This window comes from Antrostomus carolinensis, unplaced genomic scaffold, assembly GCF_000700745.2.
Source record: "Antrostomus carolinensis isolate BGI_N321 unplaced genomic scaffold, ASM70074v2 scaffold49607, whole genome shotgun sequence".
Classification (NCBI taxonomy): domain Eukaryota; kingdom Metazoa; phylum Chordata; class Aves; order Caprimulgiformes; family Caprimulgidae; genus Antrostomus; species Antrostomus carolinensis.
In genome coordinates this window covers 42,712-61,643 of record NW_010326379.1, presented here as the reverse complement: position 1 = coordinate 61,643, position 18,932 = coordinate 42,712, and the positions used below count along the sequence as shown (strand labels likewise).

Genomic DNA, 18,932 nt, shown 5'->3' with positions numbered 1-18,932 from the left:
GTTCCCAGACTTGTCATCTTAAAACAGTGTGCATTTCTATTGTCATTTTCATGTAGCATATTTTACTTCACTTTAGAAGTCAAGCTTTTTTTTCCTTCCTTTCCCCTCACTTGCCTTCCCTGCCTTAATCCTCAAACAAGTAGTAACAGCTAGCCCTATTTTAAAGGGTAAATAAATAGCTTTAAATCAGTTCATGTCCAAAAGGCAAAATTAAAATAATCAAGAGACCAGCAATGAGTACAGGCAGAGATGTGGCTGATACTGCCTTACTTGAATTCTTACCACCTTAATATCTTGAGTTCACCATCTAATTGAGCTTATCATCTTTACAGAGAGAAAGAGGTTAAGAAAAGAAAGTGATCTGCCCAAAGTGGATCACTCACAGAAACGGAGACACAACCTTTATTTCCTGATTCCCAGCTCTTAAATCTCAGCTATTTAGCATGTGGCCTTCTACAAACCAGGCTTATTTCCTTGCCTGTTGATCTCAGCAGCATTGCTACCCACTTATGTGGTTCTAAAACAAGCCTAAAATGGAAGATGCTGGGCACAGGAGATGCAGTCTTATTTTCAGCAAAAGGGAAAAGTTTTATCGGAGTGAAGGTGATATGCTTTGGCCAGTGGCTAGTGGGAAATGGATTTCCAATATTTGTTTTCCTGAAAGTAACCCAGGTAAGACCTCTGCGTTTGAATGATGGCTCAAGCTCAGTGACAGATTCACTTCAGTTATCCCATCTGGGATTTGCGACAGTGGCACATGTCACTGGCAGACAACTCTTTCAATGACGTTTTTCAGCAAGCCCAGTTTTCTAATGTGCCTCTGTGTGGAATAAGCTGGTAGAGGACTAAAGAGAGAGGAAGAATATTTGTCAGAGAGAATATTAAGGATAGCACCATTATCCATTACATAGATAAAAAAGCCCTTCATCAGTGAGAAGCAGGAAAAAAATACAGATCCTCAAAAGAATCTGGAATGAAATCGTCAGGCAACTTGACAGCACAAATAAATTGAAATTACTTGGCATGATTTGGCAATACATTTCTAAGTATCTATATATAATCCAAGAATATCCATTGACAGATATTGGAGAAATAATGAATGGTTAAATAGAGCAGGCCGGACTCTGATGCCCTTCCATGAATTGGGTAGTAGTTTATTCCTCAGCTGCTCCCACTGGCTTCAAATTATGCTTTGTAGCTGACACTCAGAGCCAAATGTCAGGAGCCCAAGCTCAACAAGCACATCAGTGGAAAAGCTCAGAACAGAACCTCTGACTTGACTCTCTCGCATCCTGAATTGAAAACAAAGAATAGCCTAGAGAAAGAAAGAAAGAATCCCCCGCTATGTTATGACTACCTTCCTTTACATATCCTCCCTTCCTTTACAGTAGTTATGCTGTCTTGTAGTTTCATTGGTACAGTAAAGAATGTTTATATATTTATATTCTGTTTTAAATGGCCCATAATTACCTGGCCAGGACATTGATAAAGTTGTTTCAAAAGGAATGGAAAGTGTCATGGATGCAGAGTAAAGGCAACAGCAAATTTAACCACTAGACTATTGGGTTTTTCCTTACTGACAGCCAAATTCATGCAGTAAGTGTGGTGTGGCGTATGTGACTGTATATTAAAAACACATCCTTCCTCAGCCTGTCAGCTTTTCTTGATTAAAATATATTGCATGGATACATCAAGTTAAATAATTAAAAATTAACCATGAGATATAAACCAATGACATTCTTCTGATCAATCCATAAAGCCTGAAGACCATGTACACTGTAGCCTCTTTCAGTTTCGTTCCCAGTTCCATTTTCACTCCAATGTATTCTTTCCTTTTCCTCTCTCCAATGCTAGAACATGAGAAATTTAAAGTCCAAAGCCCTTTCGAGAGTAGCACTATGAAGAAACCAGACAAGTCTTATTTGTACAAAGCTGTTCATGAGTAGGTTCACAGATAGACAAGGCCTGTACATGCAACTTTTTTCAGATATAAACTGTGAGCCCGAGTCCTTGAAGAATATACCGTACTTACGATGCATTGACCTGTGCTTGTGACAACGGAGTTCCATGGCCCCGTGAAGATTTTCAGAAGTGGGTGGTTTGAACCACCGTGAAGTACACACCAGGTGATCTCTAAGATGACAGAGCCTGCTGTCCAATGTATCAGACTGGATACTGGGCCAAACAAGGGAATCAGGATCACAGCCTTGATTTCTCTCTGTGCTCTTTGCAATACACAAACTGTAATAACAATATTCAGTCGCTGTGCGTCCCTTGTTCCATGCTATGCAGTAAAGTGCGAAGCCCACACTGACTTAATATTTTTTGATGAACCCCAGCCATTAAATTTTCATCTCTCCTGTGGTACAAACACCAAAACCATGTTCCTTCCATTCCTTACTGCTGAGATTACCCTTGAACACCCACCTGGACACTGATAATCATGTATAAAATATTGAGATCTCGCATGTACTGTGGGCTACGCACCCATTTCCTGTTCCCATTTCAGTACGATATATGGAGGAAAGCCAGACCCATACCAATAAAAAACTGGGAGTTACTGTATGACAATTTTTTATTTATCAGTATCAAATTACATAGCAAAGTAATGAATGCAGTGTCAGATCACCTCTTTGAATACTGTAAATACAAACAAAATCCAGCATATTGCTTAATCATCCAAAGTAAATTAAAAGTTTAAAAATGTGCGTTTCAGAGATTCCGTTTGGCATATCCTGTTAATATATCCTGCATAAATATTTCTGTACCTCATTTTCACTATGTGTACCTTAAGTAAATACAGCCTCTAGAAAGCTCACATGGAGGAGATAGGCTCTATCTGTATATTTATGTTCATCACCAACTCATATATCTGCCCTGAAATCACTGAAAGTACCTAGCTGCTAACTCACCTGACAGACGAATGTGATCGTACAGAGAGTGGCCAGACCCTGCTCTCACATAGCGCCAGATCCAGAGCTACTGGCATCAGTGCATGACGACTGAATGCGTGACATCAGCTTTGGATCAGGTCCTTAAATTACTGGCTAAATAGCTATTCACTTTCATGGAAGCTGGGCTGGATTTGATGGCCAGATCTTGTACACTCAAAATACGTAAAGAAATTCTTGGGATATTTACACTGCTCTTTACACTAGTGTGAATCCACTATATAGAAAGAACAATTTGTGGTTTATGTTAAGTGACAAATAAAGTCAGGTCTGTTGATTTCACGTAAGTTGAGTAGGATTTGGCCACAGCTGGATACAAACTAGGTAATTCAACAGAAGTATTTTAATGGTGTTAATCAGCAGTGTCATTTACATGGGACTTCCTTATAAACTGTGTAAATAGAACATTTTTTCTTGATGGATGAAAGAACAAGCTTTACTTAGCACTGTTTCCAAAAGTTAAGACTACTAAGACATTGTAAGGGTATGAAAAGGAAAACACCATAGAAATAGATATTTTGTTTAGAATACAATGAACAGAAGTACAGAAGCGTTGATGCAGGTAATTGGAAAGTGAGGAAAGGGAAGGTGGGAAAATTTAGGCAGCAATCCCATGGCAACATGGGAGTTACTCTTGATCCCTCCATTTCACCAGTATCAGTGGAAGTCAGGCTTCTCTGGGAAGGTGCAACCTGAACGCTTGATAATTACGCTGGCTGCGTAATGTCCAGCCCGGATGCACTCAGTCACTGGCCGGTCATAGACGAGCTGTGAGAGAAACCCTATGGAATAAAGCAGGAGAGAAAGAGAAGGAAGAAAACGGTTAGATTAGTTGTTTTGAGTGTATCAATTTATCCCAGGGCAAAGCACTGAAATATTGGCCTAACTGTATGTACACAGGTAGCCTGGCTAGTTTAAATGTAGTATTGCGCTTGAATGACCTGCTGAGCTGGAGTGCTGCTGCTGTTATTTCTTCCTGAAGTCTCCATTTAGTAGCTTCAAGTAAATTAAAGATTATCAACTGACCTTTATTAGTACCCTCACTAGCGTGCAGGGCTTAGAAAACCAGAAACCACTGGGAGCTGAGTGTTTTGCAAACCAGAGAACCTCTTTAAATGAATATAAGCAGAAAGTCCTGAAAAGGAGATTCATAAGTACTTGGAAAAGTTAAGTGCAAGTGGCACCAGGAATTTCATGGATTGAGTCCCTCATTTCTGAAACATTTTGTCTTGGCTGAAACTATTGTGATCGAAAGCATGACAGAACTTATGGCAGAGGTGAAATACGTATTTTAAATTTGGAAGAGGTTTTCAAGATGTGAAAAGTAAACTTAGTATCTGATAATTTAAAACTCCACTCTGTCATTCTAGATGTAATGTTTTATTCACTTTTATCCTGTTTTTAATATGTTTCAGATGTATCTCTCTTCCTCATCCAATCACAGAAGGAAAGTGAGACTTGCCCAGGAAAATCAGAATTCCAGCAAGCTGAAACATGTTCTTTTTAAAGCTTTCATCCACCAATTCAAGTTCCTGTGTCACACTCTGACAGTACAAATCTAGTCTGGAAACCATCTCTCATAAGTACTGTGTAGCTCATAGGTATCAATTTCTGACATATTACAAATTTTGATTCAAAGATGATGTGTTTTGCTAGCTTGCTTTCAAATACACTTTCTCTATTCAGCTTGGTTACTACTGGAACAAAGACTCTACATTATATTGCAATGCTCTCATTTAACCTGTGCACCTTTTCTAAATATTTCCTTTTGTGGGACAGTAGAGCATATTTTTAGAAGATGATAAAAATATTTTATCCTATGCAACCATGTCTGCTCCTTGAAGATTAAAAATCATGTAAAACATGAAGAATAAGGTTATATTAACAAAGGCTAATACTGGTGAGCAAAAGACCCTGTTTTCATGAATTACCAAGATCTATCTTGGCTTCTCGGTCATGACTGACAGTGAAAAGAAGCCTAGTTGATGTATAGTTTTCTCTAAACTGCACTGAATGGGAGAAGAGTTTGAAACTACTAAATCTATAAATCAAATATTTTAATTGGAATAGGAAGGCCATAAAAAGTAGGCATTTTAATTGACAACTAGGAGAAAACTGTTAAGTTTCTGACATCAATACTTTTTTAGAGAACTACGTATTAGCTGGAATTTCACAGCTACTGACTGACACCAGCTGGGAAAAAATGACTGCTTCACCAACAAAAGTTCAGTTCATAAGCACAAGTAGAGAAGACAGGAGTTTTCAATATACAAGGATGAGAATCTGAAAGAGGAAGAAATTGTGCCGAGTGCTATCACTGATGGCAGTCAGGGGATGACAGACAACACAACTGTGGCAGGATGGTCCAGTGGTAATAGTTGGGTAACAGTTGAGAAATTCAAACAGCATGCCTGGCAGAAATGAGACCATTTCTCAATAACGAGATGAAAATGGTCTGCTCTCCATTAAATTAAAATGCATTCTTAGGAGAAACTTTCTTGGATACGTGGAGAATGTCAATCATTAAATTGAAACTGCCTGGGAGGCAGGAGCTTGCCAGTGTGCTTCTGGGTGGTTAAAACTTGAGAGCAAGTTGTAACCGTATGTAAAACGAGGCTGTTAAGACAGTCCATTTCTGACTCAGTAAATATTGAAGGTGCACTGGGCTGATCTCCAAAGGCAAACATGAGGCTAGGTTTTGTGCAGAGCATGAATTTAGAGAGGGGGCTATACAGGAAAGAACAACTGTCCTCCATGTTTATGATCAAGGCATCAAACATATGTGAAGATGAGAAAATCTAAGGAGCAAAGGACCATAAACCAGAAATTATTTCTCAATACCAACTAGACCGAGACTGTCACCACCTCCCAGGCTCACTGTAATTTCAAGCTAGTATCTTTTGTCTTCAGTGAAGCTACTTCTTATTTATTCTGATCTAAGTGAAAGCAGAATCAGGTGAAAAAACATCCTGCTCTAATTGGGGATATAAATGAGAGATCTCTGTGATTTCAGAGTGGCAGAGAAATGACATTAAGTACAGCTGTCATATATGAGAGATGTAGAAACTGCACTGGGGAGTTTGCCCTCAAACCATTCTCTTGTCTGTTGAGTTTCTCTTAAAAGGTATGTGTTTCATAGATGAAATAGAAATAGCAGTATCTGACACAGAATGACAATACAAACACACATATCACAAATACAAAACAACATCACATACTATGACTAGGCAGTTGGCAAAGCAGACCCTGAGGGAACACCAGAAAGCACTGTTGTTTGAGCAGAGAAACAAAGAGCTCTTTCAGGTTGGCTGCCTTAGCTGCAGAATGTTCTTTTTAGTTAATGCAGTAAAAAGCAATATGGTCAGAACGGTTTGCCTCCTCCACTGTATAAGGTACTGTGATGCAAACCCCATGAGTCACACTCTCAAGGCATGGATTCAGATCTTCGAGTTCCAGCTGAAGAAGTTACCGCCCCATCTGTTTTTCACTATCCTTCTTTGCTGCTTGTATAACCTGATACTCTGTCAAAATGAGCCATATTAGTTTAAACAGTAAGCTGTTGATAGGAGATCTTCGCTAACCCAGCTGACTTAAACTGAAGTAGGTTAGTGAGTACTCAAACAGCTCTACCAGCGAGCAGGGTGATGGATGGAAAATGATAAGCAGTTGAAGGTTGTAATCTCTTTAAGGTGCCATGACTGGAAATGCAAGAAGATAAGTGAACATGGCTTCAGACTTACTTCACATTCCTCCTACAATTTCATAGACAGAAAGGGCAGGATTGAACTCTGGTCCTGTATCATGGGCCTGGGATCACAGAACTAGATCATCCGAGCACATACTAAAGTAGCTCAGCAACTATTTTAACTTCTGCCATGGCCTGAACCAGTTCCCAGCTATCACTGGAACGGAGTGCAGAAAGCAATAGTATATTTTGGCTAGACAAGACAATTTCACTTCAAATATTTTACCAAAACAACTTCAGGCAATATTGTCTACCATCTTCTAATTGCAACAATTCTGAACTAGCATTTCTACACTGCTGAAGCTGTGGCTGATGTTACACACACTGTGTACCACTCTCTTCACACTAGAACCCAGAGGCAAGAACCAAACTCAAGCCTTTCCCGCTTGTCTGCCTCCTGCCCTGACATCCAAATTGTTTATCATTTACTGAGTAAGAAAAATGGCAGTTGCAGGATGTCTAGTAAGTCACCTTCCTATAATTTGCCATCTCGGTAAGCTTTCAGAGTAGACTGGAATGCCTTTTGTCCCTCACAAGCCTGGACATCCAAGTAACCACCTTGTACCTAGTCACAATAAGAACTTATCTGGAACTGCGACCAATTCATCCCACTTATTCAGCATCTTCCTAGAAAGCAAAGACAACTTTGCTTCAAAAGTTGCTTTAAACCTTAGAGTGGTACAAAATGTATTTGCATTCCCAGGTGACAGAAGTGATTATAATACACCAATAGCTATTTTTGGCCCGTAATTATTTCTTTTCTGCTCAGTAGAAAAAAGCGTCTCTGAAATCACTTTGCTCTGAAAAGCATGTAAAATAATTGAGTTAATCTTCATTATCTCCAGCTTCCTTACTACATATGCTCAAAGACAATGTTTATAATTTCTAGGTCTGCAAATAGAATGAGGGACGGAAAAGTCACGTTACTTTACTCCTTTTTGTGTTCACCACCAAATGAAAAGTGCCAGAAGTGGTGCTTGAGCCTCAAAGTCCAGACCCAAACCAAGGCCCTCACTGAAACCAGCTCAAAGCTCTCTGGGGATGTCAATATAAGTCTGAAAATCATAGCAAGACAGGGCACTGACTGACACAAAAGGTGTTGTCTTTACTTTGTTACTTCTAAGAGCTGAGTAGCACTCAAAAACCATTAAAGGAGAATCAAGTTCATTTTCTTGTGGCCAGCAAAACAGATATTTCAGAGGCAATTTCACTGAAATCAGCAATTTCTTTGAAAGTTTTGTTTCCAAATTATCAGTGGTAATTCTGAATGAATGCCTAGCGCTAGGGCAGTTGGACAGGAATGTGGGAGTCTGATAGCAGAGATTTTAAAACAGTTCTAGTCTGCTTCAGTAATGGTTTAACAACACTTAAAAACAGCTCATATTGAAGCCAAATGTTTAATTTCAAATTGTACACTTGACAATTAATTTTAATGACTGTTAATTACTAATGCTGGCTGGAAATCCGTTTATAGCCTCCGACACCCAGCTCCCCCACTACTCATCTTTCTGCAGTTTCTCTCACACTTCCAACCTTTATAAAATGCCCAAGGCAAAATTAATGTATTTTTTTTTTAAATGCAAGAGAGAAAAGCAGGAAAAAAAGCAATTATCAAATGCATTAATCATAAACAATTACAAGGTGACCCTGAGTCAGAGCCCCTCAAAACCTTTTTTGCTATGTGATGTTCCCAGACAATCCTCCTCTTCCACCTGAACCTTGAAGCACCTAATACAATCCATGCTAGCCAGGCCATTCACCAGCAAAATTGTCCCAGCCACAGAAATGATCACTAACAGCCGAGCTGCCTCCTCTTTTTTATATTTAAAGCTTCTACAGCTTAATTTGTGAACTGCCTTTTTAAAATGGTGTTATTCCACCATGGGGGACAGTTGCAAGCACCTTTTCACACTCTCGTTCGTATACAGCATTTATCACAGTTGCTCAAACACGCATCTATTTTTATGTGATCCCGCTAGCTTCCCAGGCCAGCAGTGTGGGAAGATGCAGTTTTCAAGAAACATTACCGTAGCAATTTAAAGCTTTGTAGCTGATACAACTGAGGCTTTTTTTGATGTCTTTTAATGCTGTTGGAGTGGGTTAATGTTGTGGTAGCACGAGTCTGGTCAGTTGTAATCAGGTGGTTAGTGACACTGGTGCCAAGAGCCAACCAGCCAACCTAGATTTTGTAAAAGATGTTGGCATCAGATGATTCTGCAATATAGTCACTGAACGACTGTACGTCAACATGCTGAGGTTTCTCCTTTTTTAATTTTGTGGCAGATGGTGGATATTACAGCCAAGAACTGTGGTAAGCCAGAGGCCCTGCCCATTGCTATCAAACCGAATGTTGGCTATTCTAAATGGAAATGTTTTTGATCAGGAGTGGGATTTGGCTTCTGTTTTCATGTATTTTGGCACTGTGGTCTGACACTTTAGACGTACAGTATGTAAGACAAATTAAATGTAAGCATTTTCAAATATACTCCACTTCTTTCAACCTTGACACACCTTAGCACTTTATCTCTCAAAATATAATGTAAGAGTTATTCCACAAATGCACATATATGTTATTAACTACAAATGTATATGTGTATGAACAAGTGTCTTTCTTTTAAAATTAAATGGCTCTGTGCTTCTACAGAACTGTAGTGCCAGGCTAATTACAAGTGAGAGAAAAAAGGTTACCAACCCTTCCAGGAAAACAGTCATTTAAGATGTATATCTAACAAGTCCCAACCTTGAAATCTCACTCTCACTGAAAAGGACATTAAAAAAGCCTTCCTGACTATACCACTGGAGGAAAGTTTTAATAAAAACTAATTAAACTACAAAAATCTCAAGTGGTTAAATGATTTTAGGGGCTAAATTTCTGGCAATTCTAATTATCCTCTTGTGGCTTCACTTAGTGTTTCACAACCATGACAGATGACAATGAAAAACTGCAGTTAAATTCATCCTCCCTGACACCATGCTAAGCACTAGCTTCTCCCTCTCCAAGTAAAATCAATACCATGTTTGAGTAAACACGTTTACAGCTTTATTAGGATGTCTCGCTTGTTCTGTAACAGCTACTTGAAGCTGTGGTAACAAATCGACTCAACTCAGTTAAACCTAGAGAGCTGAGTAAGAGGCTCATCGATAAGGTTGTTATAAAAATAAACTGCAGGAGATCAGAAAGCTGGAACAAACAGCCTGGTAAATGTCAATATTTTTACTTCCAGAGAATGACAAAACCATGAGATCACAAATAAAATGTTTTGGAAGTCTATATTTACTTTATTTATAAAATGGTCGGGTGCTAAATGCACTTCACTGGCTATGGGCAACCCTCTTACACAAACTTCTTATTTTCTAATCAACAGCATGAATACTAAAACAAGCATGTTTTCAAGAAAAGCAGTTAATATTGGTATTGTTGTCCCGATCCCTCTTGTTTTCTTTATATTTATGGACACATTTTGAGTGCATTGAATTTCTGGAAGGATCATTCAGATGGGTGTACGTCTTCCATAGTATGAGGTTATTCAGTCATTTATGGACACATGCAAACAATACAACTTTGCATTTACTAGACAACTATGAATAAGTGAAAGGAGTGGATTTTTTTCAGCTTAGCAGCCTTTTCCTGGAATGGAGAGGAGGTGTTGAATACACAAAGCAAAAAAGAGTTCAGATTCTAATGCTTTAAAACCATTATATGTGGAAAATGTTAATGAAAGTTTCCTGCAAAAATGTGTCAATAAAAAAAAATATAAATAAAACTCCGCTACATCCCTGTTATTCCATTAGGAATCAGTTACTCATAGCTCAATAATTTTATTGCAATGCATATATGATTACCACTGTTTGGACCTCCTGGGCCAGCTCACTTATAGGATATAGGATATAGGACATAGGATATAGGATATAGGCAGCTTATAGGATAAGGTATCGTCATACTTCCCAAGGCCGGTATAGATACCTGGGCCCATCACAGACCCTCTCTAAGGAAAATGAGTAGTCTTGTTTCTTTGATGCCTTTGTGCAAGTAGGAATGGTGGTTATAACTCTATAGAGTAAGGTTTTATTTGCAGGTATACTTCCACACAATCAAGCCAGCAGTATCCAAAGAGAATCAAAAAGCAACTGCAGTGGGAATGTGGTAGTTAGACACTTAGGAATTTCTTGACTTTTGTGGGCTGAAATAGCCTACCCTATCTTTTGCCTCTTTAAATATCTGTTACAGTCCTGTATTGATATTAATCATTTACTGATCACCAATAACAGTAATGTCCCTTTAAGTAGAGTCAGAGATCACTGTCAAAACAAACTACAAGCACTGCTACTACCACTGCTTTCAACTGGGACCATGTTTTTTCTTTTATTGCTTTTTTATTGCAACCTTGCTATCTTCCAACTTCAAGTATGAGCCCATTTCAGTGTGAAAGAAGTGGATAAATTATGGGAGATGTTACCAACCTATTATACAATAGAGGCAGCTGCAAGTCAGTGAGGATCCTGCTAGCTAAGACCACAGCCTGCAAAGTACCTTTATGGTCATTGTTTTGAGTCTCCATAGCACCACGCCAAGTCATATTGGATGTGAAATAGATAATATATTTCAGTGTATTTTTGTATTTCCTTGTGTGTTGTTGCATCTCCTGCAAATACAGCATCAGCTTAATCTGACACATTGTTTCTTAGGGGACTCTATCCTGCCCTGATTCCCAGGGGAATGTTCTTGATGATCCAATCTGACTAGTGCCTCTGTCTCTATTCAGAATACATTAAAATAACACAAAAATATTATCAACAGTCTGTGAGCAAGGTAATAATAACTCATTAAAGTAATTTCTAACCTTCCACATGAACATTTTCTTTATCATTACATGATTTTCTAACACATGACACATTAACGTAAAATGAAATGTTATGAGGATAGGGATAGTAGGCATGACAAAGTATTTTAAACGGTGATGATTTGCTTTGAGGCGTTAAGTCAATTTGTAATTGTCCCATAGCTATTACAGCAAGAATTGGAACTTTATAATTGGTTTTGAAAAACCTATTTTTAACACAGTAGGTTTGTTTTTTAAAATGTACACAACCTCTTTGATGTTTATTTCTCACGAAGCTCGTCCAGAATGTCACTGAATTTATGGTGAGGTAAATTAGGCCTTTTAAAACCCAACTCTGCAAAATATTAATCCTCTTGCTGTGTACTGAGGCTCCCTTAACACTGATGGTGTCACCGACAGGAGAAGAGACACAGTGGCTAGAAGGATCAGGTCCTGCTTCAGTCTAATTGGAAACTTTTGAGGGTTTTTAATTCCATACACTGATCCTTTTAAATGGATCTCTTCTACATGTTATTTAAAAAATGTCAGCAAGTATACTAATGTTTTGCCTTACATTAATTCTACTCTGCATTTTTTGGGACTGCCTTTAAATTGTATAAGTGAAAATGTGAATTACTGTATTTAAGTTACTATATTTTGATAAAAAAGAGATATGTGATGAAGTTAAGATTAACTGTTAGAAACCAAGAGAAGGGTAGCAATTAAAACAATTAAACCATACTGGGTCACAACTAAATTATACTTGGACAACACTTGCTACCAGTTTTAAGTATAATGCCAGAATCACAGAATCGCAGGGACTGGAAGGGACCTCAGAAGATCACCTAGTCCAACCCCCCTGCTAAAGCAGGTTCCCTACAACAAGTTGCACAGGAAAGTGTATTATTTCCCAATAAATAATTTTGAATGGAAATTGGTAAAAAGTGAGTAGAGAATTAAAAAGAAAAGAGGAATATTCCATGTTTTTCCTGAGTGGTACCTATTTTTATGTTTTTGTTTAAGTAGCTGCAATTAAAACTGTGTCAAATTTCTAAATTGTACCAGTAGTAATGTTGAAATTACTAGTGACTAGCTACATTATTGATCAGAGTAATGATGTGCCTCTAGCTGATACTGAGGAAAATCAAGTAGGAACATATAATCTTCTCATTTTCTAGTTTGTAGAAGGTCATTTACAGAGATAACGTGGCCATTTAATAGCCTAGGTTTACATGTGATGTTTATCTGAGAGAGTTACAAATGCCATCAGAACACAGGGGTGGTAAGTCATGAACATGTTGACAAGTTACCACCTGGCCAGCACAGATTGATGCCCTATTTGCAGCTCAGCTACTATACTCATGTATGCTGTTTATAAAACAGGAGTATTAAAGATGGGCAAAACGGGCTGTCAGTCAAAATACTGATGACATTAAGAAGGTATTTTTATTTCAAAGCTTCATATCTCATCAGCCATGATCACAGTAACAACAGGATTGCTCAGAGGCAATTAGCCACCCATGTTGTATAAATGAAGACTGAGAGAGGGCTGAATTCTGTTACAATATTTATCTTTACTTCAAAGAAAGACAGAACAATTCAAAGTAGCATCCCCTTGTCTCTTCACTCGTGAAGATAAATTTTGTAGCAAAAATCAGCCATAACAAGTTACATGCACATACATATTTAATTGATACCACCAAAAAAATACCCCTCACTCCCACCTGGCAAATAAAATTGCATCTCAGAGCTCTGCTGTTATCAGAAGACAGTACTTCACAGCAGTGATATTTTATCTGTTGTATTTCTCTCTATCAAATGTGATTAAAAAATGATGACAACTTCCCAAGGCATCTTAAACAAGTATAAAAACCTTATACAAATTAAAGACCACTGTAAGTGGATTATGTAGCTTTTGATATCACACTCCTGTTGTTCAGTAAAGAACTGTTCCTGGTTCCTTGAATTCCTGTTTCAACACACCTAGAATGTTTTAGAGGTGGCGAGTACTGGAGGGAGGGCAGCTCTTGCAACAGAGATTCATACAGAGATGAAAATACAAAAACTGAGAAGAATACTAAATTTCTCTGCGATGCTTTTAGTGAAAAGAGGTTCTTCCACAATCTTAAAGAGCCCTAGAAAGCCATTAAGGAACTTTCTTTTTAATATAGTCACAAGATGACTCATAATTTAGTATTCTGACAAACCATTCAAATCACCTGTCTCTGCTGAAGGCATTATCAGATCTTTTTGGCATGTTTAGCACTCCTGCTATAGCCACATAGCAACTATCCATAAGAACTTATTTCATTTCTCACACGTGCACGTGCCTCTGTCCACAGTTTCTTCACAAGAAATACATAAAGGACTTAACAGACAAAGTCATGAATACAGTCTGTCTTTGCCCTATTATCAGATTTATTGTGAGAAGATGGAAATCCCATTGTATAAGCTCCATTTTTTAATTCAGTCAGCTTCTTCTCTTTAGCCACCAACACTGCCCTCTGAAGATGACTGAGTCTGGATTTTCAGAGCAGCAGGAAATGGCACTGAGAACCTAATTGCTATAGGATTAGAACTCACAGGACCACAGCACAATTTAGGTTGGAAGGGACCTCTGGAGATCACTTGCTCCAGCCCCTGGCTTACAGCAGGACTAACTCAGATAATGTCAAATCCCACTTAGAGATGATTTTTTATTTTAAAAGTTCTTGGATTCCTTCCTGAAATGACAGATTCTGCAGAACAACAGTATAACAATTATTATAATGAATTAAATTATGTTTCCGTTTTTATCAATAGTATACTTGTTTAAATCCACTGGCTTCAGTCAAGGTGTTCCAAAGTTATACTAGTGAGTTCAGAAAACAGAACCAGACCTTTTTTTAGAAAAAGTTTCTGAATCAAACTTTTCATTGTAGAGGAGTAAAAGTGAGCAATTATTCTGTGTGCTTTGGGTTCTTTGCAAACCTATATTTATATTTCTTGTGCTGTGTTTTTATAAACACACATATACGTATAATATATTCAAAGAATGTTTCATATTAAGGATAATATTTTAATATTTCAATAATGCAAAAGTATACCAAATATTACTTAGGTCTGAAATCAAAGCTGAATGTCACTCTATAGAACATCATTTGCATTCACCTCATGAAAACACACTAAAATTTGAACAATGGGATGACCTTTAGGCAAACTCTTAGGAGTCTGAGGTCTTTATCTCATTTGTAGAGGCATTTACATTAAGATGGAAAAACAATGTTTAGAATTAACCTCTATACTAGAGATGATGGAATGGCTTTATTGAGCCAGCTTGGCAACAGAAACAAAAACAAAAGAAGGGAAGCATCTCCACTAAGCCCTGTGGTGTCTAAAGAAAATATAAGGAGGATGCCATGAGGCGCACACACACAAGGGCAGGTATAAAAGATGACAATTCCTCTTTTGTTGCTGTCCCTGTCTTCTATCAGAGTCGTTGTCTGATAGATGAGACAGGAGTTGGGCCATCTCATAAGATCCACGCTAGTTTGAGAGAGAGAAAGAAAGAGAGAGAGAGAGAACCACTTATTCTGTAAGCATGTGCACCACAAAAATTCTGAATGTAGCTTTCAAACTATAGCTAGCAGCTTTATGGGAGTCCTCTGTGCATGAAAGCTGCCAATGTGATTTTTTAAATTGACAGGTGGTTTGAGTCGTTGACCTCAGCTTTGATACCGACAGAGGCAAATTGCTATCAGCTCGTATTTGGCACCGCACAATGTTTAATGATGAGCTCCTTCTATCTTGGGATTTCTTTTCCTTGGGAATGGTATAACATCTTTATAGCATGGTGATAAGTAATACACACCTGCTGTGATTGTTCTGTCACAACTTCATCATGCTACTTTAAAATGATTTGTGGTTACATTTCATACTCTAGTACCTTTCATGCACTATATGGCTAAATCATAATAGATTACTAAGTCAATATATTTATATTGACAGAACCTGAAGAAACATTGATTTTACACCTTCTCCTATTAGCTTATAATGAACTTTCTACCCAGTTCTACTGAGCAGACAGATTCTAGGGGAGAGATTTTGCAGGGAACAATGGTAGTAACTATCAGAAAAGATGCTTATTGTTTTCATTAGTTACGGTGGCAATGACAAAGGGGAGTCCAAACAGAAGGCAGACATGCTCTGGCTAAAAAGAGCAGGATGGCATAAAGGAAAGCATCAGATGGTAAAACTGTCCATATTCCAATCTATTTATTGCCATTAAATATGCTTTGATTATTATTATTGCAAAGGTTCAAACTGGGGATGACTAGTAATAAATGAATGTTAATTTAACGTGTAATAGAATGTTCCCCAAACTCTACACATGAAGACTGTAATTCCATTAAGAGGACTCTTGTGACATAAGCCATGTCAGCAAAGCTCAAGTGACTTGTCAGTGTCATCAGACCCTGAAGATGGAATTGCAACCTTAATTTATGAGTACTCAGGGATTTTTAACTGAAAATCTGTGGTCTCCCTGAAATCCGCAAGATATGCCAAGATGTTACAAAGTAAATAATTGTTGCTTGGACTTCTAAAAGGTAGAAGTGTTGCTGGAAAGCAATAAAGGCAGAACTCTGTTAATATTGTTTAGAAAAGTGTTTTTAGCATAAAGATACCTACAGCAATTAAAAACCTAGTTTCTCATTCATGCATTGCACGAACCTGAGTGGCAGATGACTTGATGCCTGCAGTAAGAGGCAAGAAATTCAGAAATATTCCTGGTGCCAACTTAATAAAAACACATTTCAACTGAAGAATGCAGTTTATTTCTTGTTGCTCGCTGCTGGAGTGAGCTAGTTCTCCTTGGAGGCCAGCGACTTCATGTTCAGAAATGCTGAACTTAAGAATCAGCTCACAGAGTTACAAGTGCCCAGAAACTTTGTGTCTTTAAAATTTTTCACTACTTCAGTAGTTAGATAGATTCTAAAAAAAAAAAAGCCAACAGATTTCTTATTTTCCACTTTCACATGGAGAAAGACACGATGAGTGATTGCCAAGTTGGCATAATTATCGAGAAGGCATTTCCTTACAATCTGTGAGTTATACCTCTGGAAGAAAGTGCCTCCATGAAAGACCTTTCAAAATATGATAGAGTCGAACAAACCTGACCTCCTAATGTAAAATAAATCCTGCTTGATGGGGTTAGTTCTCATTATATCCCACATTCCCCTCTCAGCCAAGACATTTGTTCCAACAAAACCACTGTTCAGTCATTTAATATACCAGTCCCAGAGAAGTATGGGAAGCTTTGCCATGGGACTCTTGTTCTCTGCTGTATGAATAAAGGAACTATGTTTCTAGGAGGATATACAGTAACACTAAGTGCATTTTTGAGTTAAGGGTTGAATTTTGAAACATTTTACTACAAGGACTAAAATCAAAATATTATATGTACTGTTGCCTAGGTGGTAACAACTTGATAAAAACTTCAATCAAAGAAAGAAACTAGAAAAACACTGAAGAGAATATAACCTTCTCATCATAAAAACTCTGTGAGGACAATAGCACTGCATCTGGCTCAATGCTAGAACCAACAGAAGATACATATGTTGAGTAGTACTATCAACGTTACTGCATAGGGCTTTCTGGTAAGGAGACAATAAATAACTTTTCCTGTTGCAAATATGTACTTTGAAAACACATGAAAACTGTGATATAGATAAAATACAGACATTTCCCCCAAATGAAACACAGACCAAATCAAAGCCTATCCAGTTCAGTATCCTATTTCCTACATATGGGAAGGAAAATGAAATGACTCCATGAAGAAGGAGACCACAGTATGTAAGACTAGAATCAGCTGTGTATCTAGACTGTTATGACTCCCAAATCTCCCATCTGGACTAAAATCAGGAAAATCTGTTCTCTGAGGAGAATAAATGAACAATTTATTATTTATGGAGTGACAGAGGAGAACTAACGTATCTCAGAAGCTAATGGAAGAACCATGGATATTCCAAAGCTCATGTTGCTTTGTGAGTCATAGCAGACAGAAATATGGTGCAACAAGAACCTAAGCTCACATACCAATACTCAGGTAAGCGTCTCACCACAATGAGATTTCAGACAGATGTGCAACTGCTCAGCCAACTTCCACTACAGAGGGAAAAACAGCTGTGGTCCTTTCTTTCCCTGGTAACGAGGGAGAACTGTACAGCGCTACCACTGGACTGCACTGCGCTTGTGCTCTGTACAAAAAGCATCTGATGCCTCAGTGCTATTTGTGGGAGAACTGAGGAAGACAATATATGTCCATAAACAGTGATGCATGATCTTTGTGAAGATCACCCCAAATATACTGAAGCTTTCTGTATCCAGACACGTTGTCTCAAAAGAACAACAAAGGAGAATTAATCTTTTAGAAGACCTATTTTCTTTCCAATTGGGTTTGGCATTTTACACATCATTTTTCCCCTTGGAGAAAGGAATCTCACAACTGATTCAAGACCAGCCTGACAGGATGTGCCCAAACTCCTTACACTGCTGGTGGAAGGTAGCAGTTTGGAATAGAATCTGAGGTGGCTTATATCAGGCTTTCCATTCAGGACTAGGGAAGTGATTGTCCCCCTGTACTCTGCACTGGTGAGGCCGCACCTCAAGTACTGTGTTCAGTTTTGGGCCCCTCACTACAAGAAAAACTTTGAGGTGCTGGAGTGTGTCTAGAGAAGGGCATTGAAGCTGGTGAAAGGTCTGTCTGGAGCACAAGTCTTATGAGGAGCAGCTGAGGGAACTGGGGTTGTTTAGTTTGGAGGAGGCTCAGGGGGGACCTTATCACTCTCTACAACTACCTGAAAGGAGGTTGCAGCAAGGTCAGCACTGGTCTCTTCTCCCAAGTCACAAGCAATAGGACAAGAATAAATACCCTCAAGTTGTGCCAGGGGAGGTTTAGATTGGATATCAGGAAAAATTTCTTCACCAAAAGGATTATGAAGCATTGGAACAGGCTGCCCAGGGAAGTGGTGGAGTCACCATTCCTGGAGGCATTTAAAAGACGTGTAGATGTGGTGCTTAGGGACATGGTGTAGTGGTGGACTTGGCAGTGTTAGGTTAATGGTTGGACATGATGATCTCAGAGGTCTTTTCCAACCTGCACAACTCTCTGATTCTAAGATTTTATGTTCTGAATAACTACTCAAGTCAACATTTTAGCCCTTCTACAGAAAAACAGCAGCTATAGCAGTACCAAGGAAAGGGATATAATTTAAAGAGGAAGGGTTATGAGAGACCAGGAAGTTCTTAAAGCCTAATTATTTAGTTGCAATAGTCTTCCTGCAGCTAAACTAGGAAAGAACAAAAGTAGGATTATTAAAAAAAAGAAGTCCTGATTTCAAAATGCCTAAAATCTGACAAACTGAGAATACCACCTAA

General features: G+C 38.3%; 1 protein-coding gene across 1 annotated transcript in view; it reads right to left on the bottom strand.

Annotated features, from left to right (window-relative positions):
• Nucleotides 1-3,608: 3,608 nt before the first annotated feature.
• The window catches only part of ADK (adenosine kinase), a gene marked incomplete at its 5' end in the record, with an annotated part of 46,689 nt that continues 31,365 nt past the window's right edge, over nucleotides 3,609-18,932 (bottom strand). The window contains one exon of the mRNA XM_010171523.1: nucleotides 3,609-3,733. Within this exon, the coding sequence (XP_010169825.1) occupies nucleotides 3,609-3,733 (125 nt within the window). The remainder of the gene's footprint in view (nucleotides 3,734-18,932) is intronic.